The sequence below is a fragment of the Psammomys obesus genome, unplaced genomic scaffold (genome assembly GCF_907164565.1).
Source record: "Psammomys obesus unplaced genomic scaffold, mPsaObe1.curated_primary_1811, whole genome shotgun sequence".
NCBI lineage: Eukaryota > Metazoa > Chordata > Mammalia > Rodentia > Muridae > Psammomys > Psammomys obesus.
In genome coordinates this window covers 137,157-160,833 of record NW_026596069.1, presented here as the reverse complement: position 1 = coordinate 160,833, position 23,677 = coordinate 137,157, and the positions used below count along the sequence as shown (strand labels likewise).

Here is a 23,677-nt window from a genome sequence, read left to right as displayed (position 1 = left end):
ATAGCATATATTGAAGAAGCCAGAAGACAAGAAGCAGCTGGGCGATTTCTTTGGCATGTCCAACAGTTATGCAGAATGCTATCCAGCCACGTAAGTGAGACCCTAATTAAGAGAGTTGGGATGATTGGGTGATGAGATGTAAATTTGACCTGTTAGGAGTAAAGGGTGACTTCTTCTCTTTAGTTCTGAGATGTTTATCAGGTTGGTTTCTAGATAAAATGTAGTGATATGGCTCTAAAGCATCTATTTTAACTGCTGTTTCTCTTTAGGATGGATGACATGGCTGTAGATAGTGATGAAGAGGTGGATTATAGCAAAATGGACCAGGTATGAAGTTAAAAGGGTATTTAAATATGTTGGGGACTTTTGATCAGTAATTTAAAATTATTTTTTATATTTAGCATGAGTGTGGAGCTCAGAGGACAACTTGCAGGAGACAGTTCTCTCCTGTAATGATTGGTTAAAGACATGAGTTTTTTGTTATTGTTGTTCTGTTTTTGAAACAGGATCTTGTAGCCCAGGCTGGACATGTAGCTGAGGATGACTTTAAACTCCTGATCTCTTGCCTCCACTTCTGTGGTCCTGAGATTATAGATGACAGGTGTACACTACCATGCCCAAATAAAATAAAATTTTATTTTTCACTCCTGGGGATTGAACCCAGGAACCTTTGCATGCCAGGCAAGTAATGTACCACTGAGTACATCTAACACTTAGAGAAACTTCTTGTTTTCTGCTGCCCTAGAGATCACTGGGGGCTTCACACATTGCTGGGCAAGTACTCTATTGCTGAAGTACATACCTAAGAACATAGCTTAATATTGGAGCCTTGTTTAAATTTTTACCTTTGCTAGTTTGTGACCTTGTTATGTCCTTTTCCTCTTTATAGCTGCCTTTGTCTACATCAGAAAAATAGAAATAGAATTCTCACTTTAGAATTTTTGTTAGAACTAAGGTATATGTTTAGTGTTCAGAGTAATGTGTACACTGTAAATACATAGACAGCATTAGATTATGGATTATTACTATCTGGAATTTTGGGTATCTGGTTTTATTCAGAGAAATTTTCTTTTCTAGTGATAGCTCTTTCTCCTCCTCATCTGCTCTACTACAGGGTAACAAGAAGGGTCCCTTAGGCCGCTGGGACTTTGATACTCAGGAGGAATACAGCGAGTATATGAACAACAAGGAGGCTTTGCCCAAGTGAGTAGATAGGGGCTAAGAATGAGGATGTTGCATTTTAGGCTAGAGGTTGCCCACAGAGCTCTTTAAGAAAACCTTCCTAGTGCTATGAGACCTTTAATGCCATCTTCCCACAATGCCTTTTTCAGGGCTGCATTCCAGTATGGTATCAAGATGTCTGAAGGACGGAAAACCAGACGCTTCAAAGAAACCAATGATAAGGCAGAGCTTGATCGCCAATGGAAGAAAATAAGTGCGGTTAGTGGACTTTTTTTTTTTTTTTTTTTTTTTTTGAGGTGGTTTCTCTGTGTAGCCTTGGCTGTCCTGGAATTCACCCTGTAGATCATGCTGGCCTGGAACTCAGAGATTGCCTGACTTTGCCTTCCCAGTGCTGGAATTAAAGGAGTACGTTCCACTGGGCATAGCGAACTTTTAGGTGGGAGGGTTTCAGTTGAGAAGAGACATTTATTGGCAGATCCAGGAATAGGCAGGTAGGGCAGCCATGGAACTTGAGAGTGGTTTACCTTTGGGCTTTAGGTGGACCTAGACTACTAGCAGCATGCTTATAAACTACTACTATTCTTTTATAGATTATTGAGAAGAGAAAGAAGATGGAAGCTGATGGGTAAGCAGTATTGCATTTTCTCTTTGGGCCTGGTGAGAATTGTTCAGTGTGCTGATCCTATGCTGATCTGTTTCTCTCTTGATTTCAGGGTTGAAGTGAAAAGACCAAAGTACTGATCTCTAGTTCCAGCTGTCATCATGGCTGTTCTTAGTTGTTTGTTTTTACGATTCCTTGAAAGGTTGCAAACTATTTTTGTTTGTGAATGTTTATAACTGTTTATTGTATAACTCTTTATAGACCTGCCTTCCAAGTGCTAAGAATAATGGCAATACAGCACCATGTCCAGCGTGATCCATTAAAATTAGTTAAACCTGTCTTTTCTTGTGTTGGGCATTCTTTCTTGAGGGCTCCATGAAGAAGGCTAGTTCCTGTAGTTGTATGAATGTTAGGTCTCAGCTGGGATCTAAATTAACATATCAAAGCTGACACTGGCCACTAGGTTCTCCCAGCATACCTCAGTGCCTACCTGTTATAAGGTCCTCCTGGCTGGCATACTGCACCCCCTATCCTAAACTTCTTCAGCTCAGTCTCTGGGATGGACTTTCTCTTCCCTTAGCTTCTCTGATTTCTGTATAATCCATCCATTTTGGTTGCATGCCCCTTTTAGCCCTTTTGGCCTCTTGGCTGCTGCTCCTCTTCCCTCACATCCCCCCTCCTCACATGGCCCAGTTTAGGATCATGTTCAGTCTGGACTCTTCCAGATGCCTCTGGCAATGCTCTCCCTCAAATCTACAGTAAACCTTCTCCACCACACTTAGGAGCAGTCATGTCCAGTTGTTTCTTGTCTTTTCTGTTTTCCTGCACTGATTCTAGGTTCCTAGACAGTAAGGATGTTTACTGGGCCAGTTTCCAGGGGAGAGGGGAAGAAAGTCACTGATGTGCAAGAGAGGTGTCAAGTTGAATGGTCAGACTTACTCAGTCCTAAATACCCAGGGTCCTAGTGCAGAGTAGAGATTGTATGGGGGCTAAGATCATCCTGATGGTTTGACAAAACTGCATAGGATTGAGCTCTGAGTGAAGCTGTATTAATAAACATCATTTGTGGAGACAAAAGCCTTTCATGAATTTATGCCCTTAGGAAAGCATTAGTAGTATTGGCATTCCACTCAAGACCTTGTTGTCTAAAGGACTAATGGGGGAGCAGGTGCATTGAGGCTAAAACTGGTATATCCTGTTAGCCCAAAAGGTTTTGTTGTCCTTTTCCCTGAGGAGTTTTTCAAGGCCCAGGGTGGGCCTACCAAGCCGCCTTTCTGCCCTTTGCCTTGAACTGTTGTTCACTATGTTTATTAGGTATTCATTAGGGTCTCTACTCTTTCTGGCTGAACACTGAGCTGAACACTGATATGTGGTTTCATGAGGTCCAAGGGAAGCTGGAATGTCATTAAGCTTAGCTATTGACTTTGATCATTTTCACCTTGATAGGAAAGGGTGCTTTTGTTTTATCGGCATTGCATATTAAACTCAGCTCTGTGTGTACTAGACAAGCACTCTACCACTAAGCTGAAAGCCCCAGCTGTAGGATAGGGCTTTTGAGGTTCCCCTCCCCTGCCAATAGTGCTTATGAGGTAGAAAATGAGCTCTTCAACAGTACCTATGATGGCTTTAAACAAATGATGCCTTGGTCCTGTAGTTCTAGTGAGGATAAAAGCTACAGAGAACATGATTCATAGGGATTCCTACATCCAATTAAAACAATACCCGAGAGTTGGCTGCTAAATTAACACTTTCTACAAGTACTTTAACCGTTAAATCCCTCTGCAGATAGGCTATTTCTGCTCTTTGAAACCCTTAACCTCACCTCAAGTTCACGTTTTATTTTCCTTTTCGGCAGGCTCTCACTATAGCAGGCTGGCCTGGAATTCTCAAGAGATTCACCTGCCCCCCTCCCTTCCCAAATAAAGGTGTTTGCTACTGTGCCCCAACTCACCTCACTTTTTAAGTTAAGGTTTCAGCACATGCCTTAGAGTTCTTTTCAGCCAGCCACAGGGACGGCCCCACCAAGCAAAACCCTCTCATTATTGGAACCTTTGGTAACAGGAATGCCCAGAACATCGGCTGCCGTCGAGCTTGTTTTCCTGGTAGTCTAAGTAAGCCCAAATGGTCATGCCCAACACAGGTCAGGAGCAACACACCTGCCACTAGCCTCAGTCATAGGTTTCACTAAGGCAGAAATAACTGGGATCCCTATTTTCTATAGGACTGGGTGGAGAGAATTTAGGGTGTTCCCAGGTATGTGAAGTGGCTTGGGGGGGCGCAGGTTTTGAAGATCACACAGTCTAGCTACTCCAAGCACAGGTCACACGCATCTTCCCCAGATAAGATGCGTGGGGAAGCAGGGAGGTGGCCCAGCTCCTTAAGGCAGCAGTAGAGCAAGCTTTGGAATTGAAGTTTACGCCCTGGAATCTATGTAAAGGCTGTTCTCTGATGCTCCTGCCTTGACAGGCATGTAACTCATAACATCTGAAAAAACTGGCTGGCGGAGGGGATAATCCTCTGAAACCAAACCCATACTTTTCAGCTGTGCTTTTTTTTTCCCCCCCTCAGCTCTTTTTCTTTTAGCCTTTGCATGCATTTATCTATCCCATCCACCCACCCATCCCATCCCATCCATCAGTCTGCCCGTCCATCCATCCATCCTTTGATTTTTCCAGACAGGATTTCTGTCCTGTAAACTAGATTTGCCTGCCTCTACCTCAAGAGCGCGCCACCATCGCCCCGCTCCGGCTTAGCCTTTGTATTTAAAACAAACAAAACAACAACAAAACCTTTTAATGAACTGTAACTGGGCTTCATTAAAAAAAATTAGGGTGCGGTAGTGGTTCTCAGAGGACGCACCACCCCATGCTTACTTCACCTACACCAGCTGAGGCAGGACCGCCTCTTCCGACGTCCCGAGAGCTGCTTCCGTCCCGCCTCCTCCCGGAAGCAGCTCCTTAGGCCCCGCCCCCTACAGTTTAGTTGGCTCCCCGGCACGCGTGGATCCAATGGACCACATGTGTGAGGAGAGTCCCGCAGAGCACTCAAGCAATGAAGAGGAAGACCTTGACTCCACGGCGGCAGCACCCCGGATCCATGATGCCCCAGAAGACATCGTGTTGGAAGCGCCAGCTAGTGGCCTGGCGTTCCATCCAACCCGAGACCTGCTGGCAGCAGGGGACGTGGACGGGGACGTGTTCGTGTGAGTTGGGTATAGGGCGGAGAGTCTTAAAGTTCCTCTGGGTTCGGGGCAGGCAGTGTGGCGGGAAGAAATTTTGTGAGACTCAGCCCGACTCGTTCAGTAACATTGCTTGTGGAGTAAGTGTGCTTGTGGAGGCCTCAGATTGATTCCACATCCCTCTCTATCTTCTTTTTTTTTTTTTGGGGTGGGGGGAGGGAGAAGCAGGTTATCTTTAAGACAAATTATTTTTATTTTATGTGTGTTGGTGTTTTGCCTGCGTGTATGTCTATGTGAGGGTGTCAGATCTTGGAGTTACAGACAGTTGTGAGCTGCCATGTGGGCGTGTCTTGAGCGGGGAACGCCACCATCCTGGATAGTCTTAACTAGCTAGCTAGCTTGCCCCAGGGATTACATGCCTGCCTGCCAATGTTGGGGTTAGAGCTGGCCTCGTTTTTCATAGGTTTTGGGTATCCCAGAGCCGGAGGCAAGCACTATCCACTGAACCATCTCCCCAGACCCCCACCTCTTTTTTTGTTCCAACTTATCAGCACGGTGACATTGGTCAGAATATACAGTAATTAACTATGTCTTTCTCTAGCTTCTGTGGACCTTGCCTGATCTTTACCTTTCAACTTCTGGAACTGGATTTTTGTCAATAGTTGTTTTCCTTTGAGACAAGATCTCACCATAGCCCTATGAGTAGTCTCAAAGTATCCTCTAGCTTCAGTCTCAGATTTGTTTTGTTTTGTTTTGTTTGTTTTGAAACACGGTTTCTCTCTGTAGCCCTGGCTGTCCTGGAAGTTGCTCTGTAGACCAGGCTGTCTGCCTCTGCCTCCAGAGTGCTGGGATTAAAGGCTTGGGTTTTTCTGTATAGCCCTGGCTATCCTGGACCCACTCTGTAAACCAGGCTGGCCTCGAACTCACAGAGATCTGTCTGCCTCTGCCTCCCAGAGTGCTGGGCTCACTGGGTGTAGTGGCGCACACTACACCCAGCTCAGAATTAAGAAAATAGGCACTCACCGATACACCCAGCTTGCCAAGCATTTCTGGGCCATCCCAGTGGTCCAGACCCAATATTTCCTCAGGCTCAGGCCTTTTAGAATGGTGAAGAGGAGTGGAGTGTGATGGTGCATACCTGTAATCCCAGCATCCAGAAGGATGAGACAAAAGGACTGCAGGTTCCAGGCTATCCTGGGTGGTGGTGATGCCCATCTCTAATCCCAGCACTCAGGAGGCAGAGGCAGGTAAAAACAAGTTGCAGGCTACCCCTGGCCACGAAGTGAGATCTTGTCACAACCCAGTCCATTCCCCAAAATAGTCCTATACAAACATATTTTGAATTAATATGTACTGAAACAAGATCTAAAACTGAAGTTAATTGAAAGTGGATAAATGAGCCAGTCAGTGATGGTGGACACCTTAATCTTAGCACTTGGGGGAGGCAGAGGCAGGTGGATCTTTGAGTTTGAAGCCAGCCTGGTCTACAGAGCAAGTTCTAGGACAGCCAGGGCAACACAGAGATGCTGTTTGGGGGGGGGGGGGGGGGGGGAGAGGAGATAAATAGGCTGAGAGTATGTGCAAAGTATTGCAAAGTATTTACTTAGCATGTGTGAAGACTTGAGTTCAGTCTCTAGTTCTACAAAGAAAATGGACAAGCAGAATAGTAAGCCCTTTGGTCTTGGAGGTTGGTCTTTGTGCTCCGTGTGTCCATGCATTTCAGGTGTGGTATGGGATCATTTACTCTTGCTTCCTTTTCCTCAGCTTTTCCTACTCTTGTCAGGAGGGAGAAACCAAGGAACTCTGGTCCTCAGGACACCACCTTAAGTCCTGCCGAGCTGTTGTCTTCTCAGAGGATGGTCAGAGTAAGTACCGGGGAAGGCAGCCAGCAGTGCGGTGGAGGGGAGGGGACAGTGAGCAATACCATAACCTGGGCTTTTCCCCCGTAGAACTTGTTACTGTCTCTAAGGACAAAGCAATTCATGTATTAGATGTCGAACAGGGACAGTTGGAAAGACGAATTTCCAAGGCTCACAGGTAAGGAAAATCAACTAGGTATATATGCAACTGGTGAGAGTTAAAGACTGAATTCTCTACTACAACAAATTGCTATTCTGTGTGTCTTCCAGTGCCCCCATTAACAGTCTGCTGCTCGTGGATGAGAATGTTCTAGTTACTGGGGATGACACAGGTGGTGTCCGGCTATGGGACCAGCGTAAAGAGGGCCCTTTAATGGATATGCGGCAGCATGAGGAGTACATCGCTGACATGGCTCTAGACCCAGCCAAAAAGCTGCTGCTAACAGCCAGGTATGACCTGAAACTTGACTCCCTGCGTATTCCCTCCCTCTGGACCTTTTGGTGAATAGGTACCCACTTTGTATTATAGTCTTCCTAAAATGGAGCGTCCCCATTCCATCTGTTTGTTCTCTGCAGTGGAGATGGCTGCCTTGGTGTCTTCAATGTCAAGAGACGGCGGTTTGAGTTACTCTCTGAGCCTCAGTCTGGCGATCTAACCTCCGTCACCCTCATGAAAGTACAGCTGGGTATGATGGGATGGGGTGCCTATGCTAGGGGGCTCATTGTGAAGCAGCTCTACCAGCATGGCTTGTCCTGTTAACCTGCAGTATGGGAAGAAGGTGGCCTGTGGATCTAGTGAAGGTACCATCTACCTCTTCAACTGGAATGGTTTTGGGGCTACAAGTGACCGCTTCGCCCTGAGAGCAGAGTCCATCGACTGCATGGTTCCGGTCACGGAGAGTCTGCTGTGCACTGGCTCCACAGACGGCATCATCAGGTAAGGAGGCCAGAGCAGCCCTCCAGCTTAGCAAGTACAAGCCAAGCTGGCCACTTCCTAACGCTCTTCTCTGCTCAGGGCCGTGAATATCCTGCCAAACCGAGTGGTAGGCACTGTGGGCCAGCATGCTGGGGAGCCTGTGGAGGCGCTAGCCCTGTCCCACTGTGGCCGCTTTTTGGCCAGTAGTGGCCATGACCAGCGCCTCAAGTTCTGGGACATGACTCAGCTGCGAACTGTGGTTGTGGATGACTATCGGCGACGCAAGAAAAAGGGAGGACCACTTCGTGCCCTAAGCAGTAAGGCCTGGAGCTCCGATGACTTCTTTGCGGGATTGAGAGAAGACGGAGAGGATGGCAAAGCACCAGAGGAGGTGGTGAAGGACAGTGATGATGACAGTGACTGAGAGCATCACGACAAGGAGCCATGTTTTCCGGGACAGAATCCCTAAAGACATTTGTTTTTAATGCTGTAGATTGAACCTCCTACCTTGCACATGATAAGCTTAGCTCCACCACTGAATTATACCTCAAGTCCCCAAACAGGAATTTTCAGTACTCTATTGTTCCATGAACTCAGGGTCCCAAGTGGGAAAGTATTTGTTCACCCTACAGTTGCAAATAAACTAACTCCCCTATGGCAAGACAACTCAAGACACATTACCAACAAGGACTTTAATATAAATAAAACCAGTATAGAAAAACAAAAACCATATTAAGTCCAAACCAGTGACAAGGGGTGGGGGGAATGGCCCTTTTGCTCAGCCAGTTCTTCAAATAAAAACAAGGATTCATAGTAACCTCTTACATGGGTATGGCGAGTATTTGTCAAGCTGGGAATTGAAGTCAAATCAGATCCCGGGCTCAGTGGGGGCGGGCAAGGTTCCTCACAACTAAAGTAGCACATAGGTGTGACAGGGTCCTGTCACAGCAGGGAAGCTGTCGCCAGGCCCCTATCTCTCTGGGATCAAGTTGTGGCTGCCCAGGCCTGCTGGGCTGGGGTTTGGCACAGGCTCTGCCTACCCATTTAGGGTGCCAGTAGAGAAAAGGGGGAGGGGTCACTGCTTAACCAGAGTACCTGCTTCAGCCCCAGGAGACCACAAGCTGGCCCAAGACTCACTCAGTGTCTCCAGCAGCTGTGCAGACACAGCATCCTTGGCCACCTCATGCCCATCCTGCCACTCAGAGGCCAGGACAACCCAAATGAGGCCACTGAAAGGCACCGGATGCCCAGGGATCACAACCTGGTACCAAAAGCGATGCCAGCCAGCAGGCCCCGTTCCTAAACACTTGGTAAGGAACACTGGACTGCCCAGCTTCATTCGTTGACACAGCAGCTGCAGAGCAGCCCGAGCCCCTTGAGACCCTAGCTTGTCCCTGGTCTGGGTTAGCTGGCTGCCATCCGGCCGGAGGAACCGCAGCGAGGGACCTGCAAGCTGCTGGCGGAAGTGCTGCTTCAGGTCTGGCTTTAGCCACTCCACAGCCACCTGTTCTCCACAGAGGCGTGACTGCCCTGCAAGAAAAAGGGCAAGAGACAAGGGCAGATCTAAATACTGGGATTGGAACCAAGCATTTAGGAGTCACCACTCCTCTTTGAGGCGACTTGCCTCAGGCCATGTTGAACGCCTCTCCACTTCCTGACGGTGAGATGACAACTTTCCTAGGCTTGGCTTTTATTTGTAAAGGCACTATGATAACACATTCCTTCTAATTGTCCCTGGGGGAAATACAGAGCAGTCAGGCTTTATTTACCTAATAGCCATCACAATAGCTAACCTTTCTGGTCAATGAAAGCTGATACCTAGATTTAGCACTGCTTAATCCTAAAGAAGCAGGCACTACTGCATAAGCAAACAGGCTCGGTTGGGCTCTTACTCAACTCCAAATTTTCCCCTGGAAATACTGAGGATTAAACAGACACAATGGGCCGGTGGTGGTGGTGGTGGTGGTGGTGGTGGTGGTGGTGGTGGTGGGGCGGTGCACTGGAAGAAGCAGAGGCAGGTGGAGCTCTGAGTTTGACACCATCCTGGTCTACAAGGCGAGTTCCAGGACAGCCAGGGCTACACAGAAAAACCTTGTCTCGAAAACCAAAAATCAAAAACAAGCAGGATACAATGGGGCTGAGACAAAGCGGTGGCGTAAACTGAAGTTGGTAGTGGATGTAGCGCACTATTGAATGGCAGCAGTTCAGGAACTCAGCTGGCGTCTTAGTACACGAATTTGGGATATGCTGCGAAGTACCCAGCCGCCCTCCCGAAGCTTCCACCCCTACCTTCTACCAGGGCCTTTTTGGCCATGGCAGCGGCTCGGTGCGTGCTGAACTTGAGCAGCGCAATCTGGGAGGGTGCAGAACCGGGGCTGGGGAGCAGCAGTATCTCCTGCAGGCAGGGCCCCAGCGGTTGCAGGGCGAGCAGTAGCGCACGGCGGGTCAAGCTCGAGGGCAGCCCGTCTACCGTCAGCTCGCACTTCTCCGTGCTTCGGCACACCAGGAGCTGGCAAGAAGGACGCAGCTGGTGGTTGTGCAGTGTAGCAATGGCGGCCTGGGCACCGCGCCTCGAGCTGTAGCGCGCATAGGCAAAGCCGCGGTTTAGACCACTAAAGGTCATCATCAGGCGGAACTCATAGAGGCGCCCCACGCGCTGAAAGAGTGGGATTAGCTGGTGTTCGTACACGTCCTGCGGCAGCCGTCCGATAAACACCTCGGACCCCGACGGTGGTGGGCTGCCCACCCAGCCTGGAGGGAGAGGATATGGAGGAGTGCTGTTGTCCACAGGAATGTTTCTATTTCTAAGCTACAGGAAAAAGCTGGGGTGTGGGGGAAGGAGGGAGACCATTTGTAAATACTGACACCCATCTGCCTCCCGGTCGTTAGCAGAGCCGGGCGACTGCACTGGCGCTGAGTGTACCTTTCTCGACGGGGAGAGTGGAAAGGAAGCCGGACAAATAGACACATCAAGTAGAGAGTACGTCCGGTAGCTGGGGTTTTCTGACCTTGGAGCCTTAGGACAGGACCTTTCCCCCAAAGAGTGGCCCAGGCTGGTGTACTGACACAGGGGCTGGGGCTACCGTACCTGGGGGCGGCCCGCCATACTTCCTTTGCCCGTTGACCTGCACCAGGCGGATGCCAGTCTCCCTTACCCACGCCTCCAGGGCTGCCTTGTTCTCTGGATTCACCCTCTCACACCATTGCTGGGGGAAAGAGGTAGGTTGGAATTGTGCATTACCGGCCCGTCCCACCTCACCAAAGGTTGGGGTTACTGTAACTGCCCTTTTGCGAGGTGGAGCCCAAGGCCTCCTTTCGTCTTCTTTTACTTACCTCACACTCTCGTTTAGACTGCATCTCTCTCTCCGAGGTCTGCCAGACCCTCTTTAGAACTTCCGTGGGCTTCTGCCTCTGGAAGATTCCCTGCCCTCCACGCCCCCTCAGGCTCTCATTGGCTCTGTGTACGACCCCGCCTCCATTGCACGTGCGCGAGCCCTTGGAAATCTCGAACTTCTCTTAGGATCGTGGGTGGGAGGAGCTCCATCACTAGAGGGGCGGGAGTCCCCGCCAGGGTGGACCCCGGGCGCAAGAACCTTGCAACAGGGCCAAGAACCTTACAGGGCGTTCTTCATTTTTTAGCAGAACCAGTGGGTTTGTGAAGGCTTCCTCCCTTTCACACTAGTCACTAAAGAGGTCTGAGTGATTCTGGGCCGGAGGAAGAAGCATCATGGACACAGACAGGCGTTAGTGTTAGTGGTAGAGACATTTATTAGACTTTTTGGCGGTAGGTTGCAGGGAGGCATCTGAATCTGACGTATGGCTCTGCAATGAAGCCATCTCAGGTCCATACAGGAGTTCAGGGGCAGAGACTTGATTAATCCACTTATACTGCTCCTTCTCATCCCCAACAAGGAAAGTGTAGTACCTGGCCATATATATATTATTTTTTTGCCAGTGATTATCAATAATGTAACAATAAAAACAAGCTTCTGTTCTGACCACTCTTCAGTCTTCTGCTGGGTCAGACACGTGCTGACTGTGTAAGTACATACACAGTTTTGTTTTACTTCAAGTAGACCTGCATCCTCTATTTGCTCAGTTCAGCAGATGGAGATGGGCTGATTTGTTCTTCTTCTGATCTCCTCCACAAGGTCTTCTCTTCTGACATCCACCTGGCCAGGAGGGAGGAAGAAGGTAAGAGCATCTTCAACTGTTCATTGAGTGCTTGCGCCTAGTTACCAGGTTTGGCTCACTGGGACGTGTACCTAAGTGGACACCCCTGGGTGGATAACGCCCCTACTAAAACATGTGCATGTGGATTCTGGAGATCTCAGATGCCATGATTACAGTTGAAGCCTAAGCCCTCAGGTTCTTTATAACTTAGTGCTGTATGAGGCTCAGGTCTCAAACAGGCCTGGGCTCCCCAGCCTTTGATGTCCCCGTGTCCTTTAGTCTCCCTGCTTGCCCCCTTACCTCTTCTCTGCTAGTCACTGAACGGAGCTTGATGACTCCATCCTTGAGCTCCTGCTCACCAATGATGGCCACCAGTGGGATGCCTGTTTCCTCGCAGTACTGCAACTGGTTCAGTAACTTTGGGTTCTTCTTGTAGAGCAGCTCGGCCTACAAATGACCAAGGAAGAAAACAAAGGCTTCTGTTGTTCTCAGGAACACACTTTGGGAGTGTGGTGGTGGGATGCCTTGTTCTCCAGCTCTGAAAAATACTTTTATTTTCATTTCTACAAATCATTAAGTCTTGTTCACAATACTTCAAAATGAGCTAGAAAGCAGAATCTCAATAACAATGTAATATGCTATTGGTATTGATAAGAATAAAAATGCTGTAAGCAGCACATAAAAATAACTGGGAAAATATAATTGACAAAGCCCCCTCATTTAAGCAATCCTTTTTATGCTCTTCTTTATATTTATTTATTTTTATTTTTTATTTTTTAAATTTATTTAATTTTATTTTATGTGTGAGGGGCATTTTAGGTGTGAGGGTGTCAGACCACCTGGAACTGCTTATGGACAGTGGTGAGCTGCCATGTGGGTGCTGGGAGTTGAACCAAGGTCCCTTGGAAGAACGGACAGCACTCTCACCACTGAGCCATCTCTCCAGCCCATATTTATTTATTTACATCCCGACTGCCGTTTTCCCTTCCCTCCTCTCCTCCCAGCCTCTATACCCCACCTTCCCCATCCACTTCTCTGTTTCTCTTCAGAAAAGGGCAAACCTCCCATGGATACCAACCAGCCCCAGCATATCAAGTTGCAGTAAGATTAGGCACCTCTTCTCCTGCTAAGGCTGGACATGGCAACCCAGTAGGAGAAAAGGGTCCCAAAGTCAGAGACAGGCCCTGTTCCCACTGTTAGGAATCTCATAGGAAGACCAAGCTATACAACTGTAACAAATGAAGTGCCTTGTTCTTTGCTCCATTCCAACAGGCAGGGGGAGAAGGCACTATGTAAACGTCTATTAGTTTGTGCCTATTACTCCCAAGTTTGCTGCCACCCTGGGGATTGCCTCCTGTACCTTGATCCCAGCATCCCATAACTCTGAGACAAGTTTCAGTCTCTCCTCCAGCAGCTTCTTCTGTGCAGATGCCACAAGCACTTGTGTCTCTGTGGTTCGTACCTTTTCCTCTGAAGCCTAGAAAGAGGCAGGTAAGAGTCAGAGCTGGCCTAAGCCATCAAGGAACAAACAGGGAAGGCTGTAGTTAGGATCTTGAGAGACTAGTCCAGTTCTATGAGCTCACCCAGGGAAGGGTACCAGCCTTCTGATATACCAGCTGGACATAAAAGTAGTTCTTAGAAGGTGTAAAAAATGAACTGACTTTTATGATTTGTCAGAGTAAATGATGGATGGAAAGCTGGCGGTGATATGGTATACACCTAAAAATTCCAGTCCTTGGGAGGTAGACACAGAAGGGTCAGGTGTTTAAGGCTAGCCTTGAATATATGAGTTTGAGGCTAGTGTGTCTCAAAAATAAAACAAAAAAAAACCAACCAAACAGAAAACAAAACAAAAACCCAAGAAAACAAATAAGGGGACTGGAGAGATGGCTCAGCAGTTAAGAACATGGACTGCTTTTCTAGGGGACTTGAGTTTGATTGCCAGCACCCACATGGCAGCTCACAGCTGTCTGTAACTCTAGTCCCAGGGGAACTAATGACCTCTTTTGGCCTGTGTGGGCACCAAGCACAGATATACATGTAGGCACAACATCCATATACATAAAAATTAATTTAAAAAAATTACAGAACAAAAAACACAACAACAAAAAAATATAAACATTCCAGGGTAGCAGTAAAGTTAAAAAATCTTTCCCTTTAGGAGGTTAGGGGCCACAAGCACATTCACAAAGGAAGTGCTTTGAGACCACCTCAAACCACCAATGGTATCTAGTCTTTACCTTCTGCTTTCCCATCAGTGAGACTAGGTCTGTGTGGGTGCAGGAACAAAGGACCCTGCTACTGCTCCTCAACTTCTGAAAAAACTATTTTTAAAGCTATTACATAAGATGCCTACTAGAATAACAAGCTCAAGTGGGAGACATGGGTGGTCTCATCCTAGGGGAGGAAAAAAAAAAGACAGGAATAGCGGGAAAGTTGCTTGAGCATTCCTGAAACAAAACACAACGAGCCTTTTAAGAGTACCAGCAACAAAGCAGGTCTTGAGGATCATGAGGAGCTTCCTTGGTGTCACTCTTGGTCCTAGGGAGTCGGAGCTCCATCTGAGAAAGCTCAGGGCCTGGGGTATGTTTTCCACTGAGATGCAGCATTAGAGTGGTTAACAGTAAGACTTAGGAGTTTTGACTCTGGATTCATACTGACTCTATTACTTACATGTTTCATGACCTTGCGCAAATTATCTCCTCTTTAGCATTTAGCTTCCTTATTTGAAAAATAAAAATAATGAAAGCTACTCTCAGTAGGTCTGTGTCAGAACTATTAGCTGAAGCATGAAACACACCAAGCACAGGGCCTGGCACATGGCAGTCAATGTTAAGTATTCTGTCTCAAGGAGGAGATGCTTCTTGGATATACCAGCCTAGATTTTTGATAGCTCTGATCCAGTGGAGAAAACTATCTTAGAAGCCAGGCCTGATGGCTCAACCTAGTCTAGCTATCCAGAGGCTGAGCCAGGATTCAAGGCCCGCTTGAGTTCAAAGTCACCCTGGGCAACTTAGTGAGACCCTGTCTCAAAATAAGTGAAAAAGAGCACAGTGGTAAGAGTGCTTGCCTAAGCCAGGAGTGGTGGCACACACTGTAATCTCAGCACTTGGACAGGCAGAGGCAGGTGGATCTCTGTGAGTTTGAGGCCAAAGTGAGTCCAGGACAGCCAAGGCTACACAGATTAAAAAAAAAAAAAAAAGAGTGCTTGATAAAAAAAGAGGGCTTTCCTAGCATGCACAAGGCCCAGGTTCAAGTTTTAGTATCATAAAATGTATATCTATCCAGAGACAAACACAAAACTGGCTCATAAAGGAGTGAGGCCTCAGAGATGCTCCCTATCCAAAGCAGCACCCTAAGAGATCAAAGGAAGTTGGATACCATCATCTGTCCTTTTGTGTTCTACGCACCCCTAGGATTTACCTCTAATCTTTGCTCTACAATGGAGAAGATCCGCTCCACTCCAATACTGAGGCCGACGCATGGCACCTTGCGTCCTTTGGGGTCAAACATGCCCACCAGCCCATCATAGCGCCCTCCGGCAGCCACACTGCCCACACCCAGGGGCTCTTCCCCAGCCTCGGTTGGTGTCTGTAGCAGCACTGCCTCATAGATGACCCCAGTATAGTAGTCCAGCCCTCGAGCAAGGCTCAGGTCAAAGGAGATCTGTGGAGGTAAGGTCAGTACATGATTAGGATCATGGATCCCAAACCACAGAGGTCAGCTGGGACATCCTCACCAACCTGACTCACCTTGTCATCAATGCCAAATAGGGTTAGATATTCAAACAGCAGCTTTAGGTCTCCCAAGCCCTCTAAGGCCTGTTTGTTTTGGGAGAGTTGAGGATCCTGGAGCAATTGATCCACCAGAGACACCCCACCTGAGGAGACAAATTTGTAGGGCAGACAGACAAGAAAACAAAACAAAAACAAAAACAAAAACAGGTCTGCTTTTTGTCTGTGCTGCAGTTACATGTACACCCGAACATTTCCCCTTCATACACAGAGACACGCGTGCCTGAGCACACACACACACACACACACGCTCTGTGATTACATGTACATATGAACACCCACCCCCACCTTTACCAACACACACACACACACATCTTTCAACTTTAGGGCTGAGGGCAGTGGCGTGGCTGCTAGGTTCTTTTCTCACCATGCTGCTGGACATAGTTTCCGATTCGATCAGCCACTTCGGGTGCAAGGCCCTTCTCTTCCACCATCTCATTCTTCACTTCGTCCCAGGATACCTGGGCAGACAGCAACAGTCAGAGGCCATTGCACAGCTTCCCTACCACAGAATAAGTAGGGAGCCTTCTCAAGGAGCAATCTGAGAGCAAAGATGCCCTTCAACCTACATGGAGGGGCTAGTCCTCCAGGAGGCGTAGAGGCAGCTACTTCCTCCTCCTAAACTTTTCATTGCTCAAAACAGGGTAGGATCTAGGAATTGAGGTGTTTGGGTTGTTACCTTGTCTAGTTTGTCCACCGAGGAGCAGATGGTACGGAACTTGCTATCAGGAACACCACAGATGGCAAACATCCCATCTAGGATGCGCCTATCATTTACCTGTGAGGAGCAAGGTGTAGGGGAGGGAGCTGTTCATTGTGCACGATTCTCAGTTCTCTCTCACATGGGCTACTGATCGCCCTGAGAAGGACTTCTCCCTGTGAGAGGCCAGGCTCCACCTTGCCCTCGAAGTCCCACCCAGCTCTGACCTTGACCAGGAAGCTGCCGATCTGAAGTGAACTCAGGATCTCGCACATGATCTTTAGGCACTCTGCATCAGGAATCATGGGGTCAAATTGGCCAGCAATGTCAAAATCCTGCAGGGAAGGAGGGAGAGGGATAGCATGTGAGGGACCCCCAAAATCTCTGCTCTGTTTACTCCCAAACACAGGCCTGGCCCTCTTTTTCTGTCTTATTATCAGCTCTTGGGCTTTCACCAGTCCTGCTATCCTATCCATTAAGGAACTATTCTAAACCATCTACCTTTTCATCTTCCTCAACTTCTAATGCTGTGGGGGATTTCCCAGCCTTATTCTGTGTGTCTGTCTGTCTCTCTGTGTGGCAATACTGGGTGTTGAACCTAGGGCTTCAAGCGTGTGAAGAAATCACCTTTCTACTGAGCTGCAGCCCAAAGCCCTTTCCACCTTAATTTTTTTGCTATTTTTTTCCCCATCTGTCAGAAGTCCTGCCTTTGGTTTAGAAGATTTGATACTACACACATTGAATTTCCTCACTCTCTGTTGAGCTTGTAATACTGTGACTGACAGGAAGAACCTGGAGCTAGGGCTGTAGCTCAGTGGAAAAACAACTGCCTAGCATCATAGTGTGTACAAGGCTCTGCATTCAATCCTAGCACTAAAAAATACTTTTTTTTTCCTTCAAAGATCCCCACCCCCAATCCTACCAAACTAGGCCTTCAAACTCCATACTTGATTGTCTAATTCTTCATCTCTACTAAGCTATTATGAGGTATACATGAATATATCACAGAAATCTAAGAGCAATTTCAAGACCATACAGTTTGCTCAGGACACCATGGCAGTCAGTAGATCCTACTGGAAAGAGGGTCTGAATTACCCATCCTGTTCCATGGTTTTCCAACACTCACACACTGATAGAATTCACGATAACGGCCTCTGGTCATAGCTGGGTTGTCCCGGCGATACACCTTAGCTATGTGGTAGCGTTTAATGTTGCTCAGTTTATTCATTGCCAGATACCGAGCAAAAGGGACCTGATAACACAGTGTTAAGGAAAAAGAGCCTCCTGTGGCTGCTGGAAGTTATCGCCCCCCACAGAAGCTAGGGTGTAACCCTGCTTGTATAGATAAAAACACTATCTGTAAGAGTAACGGCACTTCTGACTGTCAGGAAGAATTAACTGTGGATTCATAGGAGGCAGCTGAAGCAGGAAAGAGGACTAAGGCTCCTTCCTTTTTGGTACTATCTCCCCTGGACTATGCTGGCTAGGGGACAGAAGGGATCTTGGCAGATTAGACAGAGGGAAAAGGGACCCATGTGCAGTCCCTAATCAGATGATTCTCAGATTGGCTCCGTGGGGTGGTTTGAATGAAACTGGGTCACCTAGGCTTGTGTATTTGCATGCCTAGTTGATGAACTGTTTGAAATGATTAGGTAGTGTGGCTTTGTTGTAGGTGTGTCTCTGGGATTAGCTTTGAGGCTTCAAAAGCCCACCCTGGGCCCAGTTCTTTCTCTCTGTTGCTTGTGGATCAGGATGTAAAGCTCTCAGCTGCTTCCCCAGCACCATGCCTGCCTTTGTGCTGCCATGCTCCCCAGCATGATGGTAATCCACTAAGTCACTAAATTATAAGCAAACCATCAATTAAATGCTTTCTTTTATAAAGGTTGCCTTTATAAAGTGTCTCTTATGTCTCTTGATGTCTCTTTACAGCAATAAAACACTGAGACACTTGAACATAAAGGAAATATTGGTCAATTACAGAAAATTCCATCCACTGGGAGGGCAGGGGAGAGCTATTTTTGAGTCAGGAGACTATTGTAAAACTGGGAACAGAGCCCTGACAAAAAGCGAGATTTCTAAGGCTAAATTCTGCTTAGCCAAAGTTCTTCATCTTGGTTTAGAGAAATAATTCCTTTAACTGCAAATGACTTCATATTTAATCTTACCTGTGCCTGCTGTCCCTAAACTCAAATTCAACCCCAGTGAGTGCCAATTCACCCAAGTTTAGAAAGATACAGTGAGGTCATAACGAAGGGACAGCAGCTCCCCACCCTGATCCTTCAAGTCGTAGATTAGCTTTGAGTCTTCTCCGTACTTTCCAGTCAGTGTTTCCTGGAGAAACCAAGAAGAATATGATCAAAATAATAAATCAAATTTTAACTTTATTTATTCATTTAGAGTCAGGGTCTTATTATGTATCCTTGGCTGGCTGTGAACTTCCAGAGATATGCCTGCCTCTACCTCCTAGATGCTAGGATTAAAGGCTTGGATTACCACCCCTGGCTATAAATAACCACCACCTCCTCCTCATTATTATTTGATGCTAGGGACTAAACCTAGGCTTTGTATTTGGTGGGCAATCACTATCACTAAACTGTATCCTCAGCCCTTAAAAGACCACTACAGGGGCTGGAGAAATGGCTCAGAGGTTAAGAGCACTTTTCTTTAGAGGTCCTAAGTTCAATTCCCAACAACCACACGGTAGCTCACAATTATGGGATCCAATGCCCTCTTCTGGCATGCAGGCATATATGCAAATAGTGTACGCATATACATAAATAAATAAATATTTAAAAAAGACCATATAAACACAAAAACTTACTACTCTAACATGACTAATTTCAACTTGGTCAGCAGATAACCTGTAAGAGTTGGTTCCCCCATCTTGAAAGTTCTAAGGATTAAACTTAGGTCATTAGGCTTGGTAGTAAAATTTTTTTTTTCTTAATTAGGATTTTATTTTTATTTTATGTACATTGGTGTTTTGCCTGTATGTATGTCTGTGTGAGGGTGATAGATACCCTGGTACTGGAGTTTCAGACAGCTGTGAGTTGCCATGTGGGTGCTGTCACAGACTGGTGGTGTCACAGACTAAGCTCTGCCTGCCCCATTTATACGTTAAAATTCTAACCTTAGTAACCTTAGGCTCCTTTATTATGCTCTCTGGTATTCATAAGCCCATGGCGCCACTGTGCGGTTTCTCCTCACCCATCGCTCACCTTTAGTTCAAACACGGGTGTATCAATCACCTCTGCTCCATGGCGCTTGAAGCAGCGGATGATGGTATCAAACACCTTCTCCCGAACTGCCATCTGCCGGGGACTGTAGTCTCTGGTGCCCTTAGGAGTCAAAATCAAAACTCAAGAATGACATTAAAACACAGCAATAAACTCTAGAAATATCCACAGTCTAGCTCAGCAACATGGAACACATACGACCCTGCAATGTGGCTTTTCCTACAGGTCACCAAGTGGGAAGATAGCTCAGAAGAGGTCCTGTCAATCCCAAGACTCACTGCTGTCAGCCACTAGGTTCTCTTTCATAGAATTCAGAGTCTCAACACAAGCTTTCTGAAAACTCAGGAATAACCGTATTTCCTTGTATAGCAGAGAATACCCACCTGACAAGCATATCAATTCAAAGTGGCTCAGGTTGAATTCTAAAGTGAATTCAAAGTGGCTTCAGGTTGAATTTGTTTGTTTTTTAATAATTTATTTAATTTTATTTTATGTGCATTAGTGTGAAGGTGTCAGATCCCTTGGAATGAGCAGACAGTTGTGAGCTGCCATGTGGGTGCTGAGAATTGAAGCCGGGTCCTTTGGAAGAACAGACAGTGCTCTTAACCAATGAACATCTGTCCAGCCCTGTTTTTTGTTTTTGTTAAGACAGAGTTTCTCTGTGTATCCTTTGTTGTCCTGGACTCACATTGTAGACCAGGCTGACCTGCCTGCCTCTGCCTCCCCGAGTGCTATATTATAGGCTAAATTCTAAAGTTTACATGCAATTTTTTTTTTCCACAGAATTTTCTGTCAAATTCTAGTTAACAAAATTAATTTTGATAAAAAGCCCTTACAAAGCTGGGTGTAGTGGCACTTGGAAGGCAGAGGCAGGGGGATCACTGAGTTCAAGGCCAGCCTGGCCCATAAGAGTGAGACCCTTTCTCAAGAAGGAAAAAAAAAAGTCAGGTTTGGCAGATACATTTTATAGTTAAATTATAGGCTGTCAAGAAGTCAAATCACCACCTAAGAGCACTGAGCAAGTGTGTAGTGGAGCCTGTCTCCCATACAGGTCAGAGCTTTAATATGGGCCGTAGAGTCTGCTCCAGAGCCTTTGGTCTAAAGACCTTCTCACATTCTTAGCTACTAACTCTTCAGTCCAAAGTGTATTATTTCCATGTACATTTGCCACATTTGAAATTCAAAGTGCAAAAATTTATCAACATACCATTACAAATTAGCGCAAATAATATTTTGAGGGAATTAAAAGATGTAGCGAGAAGAGTAACACCGATCACGCTATTAAATGAAATAGTTTGAGCAATTATTTGATCATTAGTTCTTTAATGCCATTGTGTGTATCTGTGTGTGTGTGTGCGCTGCTATATGTGGGTGCTGAACCACTGAGAACCTAGCTCAGCTCTTCTAGAAAAACAACAAGCACCCTCAATACCGAACCACCTCTCCAGCCCCCATTTCTTTGATATTTTAAACTTCTCTTGACCTTTGAAGAAGAATTGTGTAGGATGGGTGTGGTAGTACTTGCTTGTAATTCCAGCACTTGCTAGGTGGAAACCTGAAGATCAGAATTTCAAAGCTAGCCTCTGCTATACAGCAAGCCTGAGGCTGGCCAGGTCTTGTGTTTTGTTTTACTTTGGTTTTAAAAACTGTGAACAAGGATATAGCTTAATGAATTTGGCTTAAAGAATTAACCTCAACACAGAAGAATTAATCATACCATCAGTCTCCACTCCTCCACCTCACCCCTGCTCCCCACCCCCTGCTTTTTGGAGACAAGGCTTTACTATCATACTATGTCCTTGCTGGCCTGGAACCTGTACACCAGGCTGTCCTGACTTCAGGTCCCAGCACCCAGCTGGGCAGCTCATAACTGTCTGTAACTCAGCTGCCCTACACATGGCATACAGTCCCACAGACATATACACTTAAATAAAAATAAAATAAATCTTTAAAAAAAAAAAATCTCAAAGAATTGAGTCCCAACATGGGAGGTGCAGAGGCAGGTGGGTCTCTGTGAGTTCAAGGCCAGCCTGGATTACATAAAGAGTTCCGGGCCAGCAAGAAGTACATAGATACTCTGTCTCAATAAAATAAAATCTCAAAGAAACAATGATTGATAATCATTGATACTACTGACTAATCTAGAAAATAAAAAAAACTTTTAATAGACTAGTTCCTCTTTAGTGAAACCCAATGACCTTTCTAAATGCCACTAAAACTCACAAAGATCCACCCGCCTTTGCTTCCTGAGTACTGGAATTAAAGATGTGCACCACCACACATGGCCTCTCTCATCCTTAGAAATCAATTTTAAACACATTCATTAAATATATGTTTATTTCTAGGCACCCAGTCTTAGCTTCTTGTAAATAAACTTCATGAATTCACTACTGAAAGTTGTTGGAGGATGTATGTAGGAGAGGAGGGCTCAGCGGTTAACAACGCTCCGCACTCTTCCGGAGGACATTAGTTCAGTTTCCAGCACCTCGACTCACAACTGCCTGTAACTCCAGCTCCAGGGAATCGGACACTTTCTCTTAGCCAATGCAAGTACCCATATTGCACATATCCACACATTCACCGAAGTGAAAATTAAAGGCCTGTGAAATAGCAGAGCTATGCACGATGCGCCAAGGGAACCCGATGAAGGTGTAGTTTTGTTTCTAGAACTTACAGAATAGCGTCTGAACCAAAGTCCTGAGATGGAGCTACGCATCACTAACTGTATTTGGTTCTACTTGTGCAGGTCTTCTTCTAGTTTCTAGGAAGCATCAAAGTTCTTTTCTGCTTCAGGGTTTCCACAACCAACTGGGCCTATCATCCTAACGGTCATTCCCTGGTTCTCTCCTACCCACTGAGCGGTCCATCAGTATAGTACCTCCTCAGTGTGGCTTCTCAGATTCCCCAGCAATCTCTTTTTTTTTCTATGAGCATCTCTGTGAGTTCCTTTGTTTACTTTTATGCATTTATATGTGTATGTGTGTGTGGTGTGTGTATCTGTGTTTGGTTATGTGAATGTGTCCGTGCAGGTGCCTGTTGAGGCCGGAGGTGTCAGATCCTCCTGGAGCTACAGTTACAGACAGTTGTGAGCCACCTGATGTAGGTGCTGGGAATCAAACTTGGATCCTCTGCACGCTCTGAAAAGCTGAGCCATCTCTCCAGCCCTCAATTTCTTCATATCACCAGTCCTATTTTGTAACTGCACAGCCCTGTGTGGGATTATCTGTCCTAAATCTCTGTCTCGGTGGAAGGTAAGCATCGCAAAGGCGGGCGTCTGGCACGGTGTAGTCAATGCACAATGCCACACACACAGACTTACTGTGTAATGTAATATGTAATGAATGAAAGGAGTAGTAGCAGTTAGCAGGCTGACTCCCGTCATCACGCTGCCATTACCGAATGACTCAGGTTGAGTTCCATCCAGCCCAGTGCCCACACCAACTCTTGACTCCTTTGCAATATTTCAGATTGTGGATCTGGGCCCGCCTCTGAGGCCTCACACAGGAATAGTTTACCTTGGGGGTTTTGAGCACAAACTTCTGTCTGCCTTCATCATGGCCCAGCTGCGCCTTCAGTTTTAGGAGCTTCGACACCTCCTCCTCGATCTGTGGAGGGAAAAACGCCGCTAGCCTGTCCACCTGTCACTCCCCTCCCTCCGTTCCCATTCGCTCGATACCCCTCTCTCTTAGGCCTAGCCTCGCTTCTCTAGGGACCCACCCTGGCAACCTCCTCATTCAGCCCCTTTCACTCTAGCAGCCTGGTCTTTTTATCCACACCCCTGCTCTCCAGCCAGACCACCCCTCTACGTTCCCCTGGTTTTGTCCATCCCCTCTCTTTCCATCTGAGTCGCACCTGCTCAGCAGAGGCTTTCTGCTGCTTGAGGCCCCTCACATGCTCTCCCTGGAGTCGCACCAGCTCCTCCAGCGCAGCACGATCTGCCATCCTGGCTGCCAACCGGAACTGACTGCTGCCTGAACCCGCCTTGGTGGACTCAGCCTAGGTTCGGATGACTTCCGGCTACCGAGACGCCGGCTTTCC

The 23,677-nt window shown here is 46.8% G+C and overlaps 4 protein-coding genes across 4 annotated transcripts in view; 2 read left to right on the top strand and 2 right to left on the bottom strand.

Annotated features, from left to right (window-relative positions):
• Ik (IK cytokine) overlaps positions 1-2,123 on the top strand; it is an 11,146-nt gene extending 9,023 nt beyond the window's left edge. Inside the window, exons 15-20 of the mRNA XM_055625667.1 lie at positions 12-90; positions 270-327; positions 1,115-1,203; positions 1,332-1,440; positions 1,773-1,807; positions 1,896-2,123. Coding sequence (XP_055481642.1) covers positions 12-90; positions 270-327; positions 1,115-1,203; positions 1,332-1,440; positions 1,773-1,807; positions 1,896-1,923 — 398 coding nt within the window. The 3' untranslated portion in view covers positions 1,924-2,123. The remainder of the gene's footprint in view (positions 1-11; positions 91-269; positions 328-1,114; positions 1,204-1,331; positions 1,441-1,772; positions 1,808-1,895) is intronic.
• A 2,630-nt stretch (positions 2,124-4,753) lies between these two features.
• Wdr55 (WD repeat domain 55) lies at positions 4,754-8,560 on the top strand. The gene is made up of 7 exons (XM_055625547.1): positions 4,754-4,985; positions 6,726-6,826; positions 6,911-6,998; positions 7,091-7,270; positions 7,397-7,496; positions 7,588-7,757; positions 7,836-8,560. The coding sequence occupies exons 1-7, from the start codon at positions 4,792-4,794 to the stop codon at positions 8,158-8,160; spliced, it is 1,158 nt and encodes a 385-aa protein (XP_055481522.1). The 5' UTR covers positions 4,754-4,791; the 3' UTR covers positions 8,161-8,560.
• A 251-nt stretch (positions 8,561-8,811) lies between these two features.
• Dnd1 (DND microRNA-mediated repression inhibitor 1) lies at positions 8,812-11,093 on the bottom strand. Its single transcript, XM_055625294.1, has 4 exons — positions 11,070-11,093; positions 10,825-10,942; positions 10,026-10,487; positions 8,812-9,266 (listed from the first exon to the last, which is right to left on the bottom strand). Exons 1-4 carry the CDS (start codon positions 11,091-11,093, stop codon positions 8,812-8,814), a joined length of 1,059 nt encoding a protein of 352 aa, XP_055481269.1.
• A 387-nt stretch (positions 11,094-11,480) lies between these two features.
• Hars1 (histidyl-tRNA synthetase 1) lies at positions 11,481-23,622 on the bottom strand. Its single transcript, XM_055625630.1, has 13 exons — positions 23,492-23,622; positions 23,155-23,244; positions 19,622-19,741; positions 18,639-18,734; positions 17,530-17,655; positions 16,631-16,738; positions 16,383-16,481; positions 16,071-16,164; positions 15,662-15,789; positions 15,333-15,575; positions 13,270-13,386; positions 12,210-12,356; positions 11,481-11,908 (listed from the first exon to the last, which is right to left on the bottom strand). The coding sequence occupies exons 1-13, from the start codon at positions 23,579-23,581 to the stop codon at positions 11,837-11,839; spliced, it is 1,530 nt and encodes a 509-aa protein (XP_055481605.1). The 5' UTR covers positions 23,582-23,622; the 3' UTR covers positions 11,481-11,836.
• Positions 23,623-23,677: the final 55 nt, after the last annotated feature.

What these genes read in the sequence shown, in the direction of transcription:
- Dnd1 (XM_055625294.1), bottom strand. Translation starts at nt 11,093, where the DNA reads ATGCAGTCTAAACGAGAGTGTGAG. An exon ending in AGTCTAAACGAGAGTGTGAG is followed by an intron (nt 10,943 to 11,069) that starts GTAAGTAAAAGA and finishes TCTTTCCCCCAG; the next exon opens with CAATGGTGTGAGAGGGTGAA. An exon ending in CAAAAAGGCCCTGGTAGAAG is followed by an intron (nt 9,267 to 10,025) that starts GTAGGGGTGGAA and finishes TTTTTCTTGCAG; the next exon opens with GGCAGTCACGCCTCTGTGGA.
- Hars1 (XM_055625630.1), bottom strand. Translation starts at nt 23,581, where the DNA reads ATGGCAGATCGTGCTGCGCTGGAGGAGCTGGTGCGACTCCAGGGAGAG. An exon ending in AGAAAGCCTCTGCTGAGCAG is followed by an intron (nt 23,245 to 23,491) that starts GTGCGACTCAGA and finishes TTCCCTCCACAG; the next exon opens with ATCGAGGAGGAGGTGTCGAA. An exon ending in CGGTGGACAAACTAGACAAG is followed by an intron (nt 16,165 to 16,382) that starts GTAACAACCCAA and finishes CTGTCTGCCCAG; the next exon opens with GTATCCTGGGACGAAGTGAA.
- Wdr55 (XM_055625547.1), top strand. Translation starts at nt 4,792, where the DNA reads ATGGACCACATGTGTGAGGAGAGTCCCGCAGAGCACTCAAGCAATGAA. An exon ending in CGAATTTCCAAGGCTCACAG is followed by an intron (nt 6,999 to 7,090) that starts GTAAGGAAAATC and finishes TGTGTCTTCCAG; the next exon opens with TGCCCCCATTAACAGTCTGC. An exon ending in AAGCTGCTGCTAACAGCCAG is followed by an intron (nt 7,271 to 7,396) that starts GTATGACCTGAA and finishes TGTTCTCTGCAG; the next exon opens with TGGAGATGGCTGCCTTGGTG.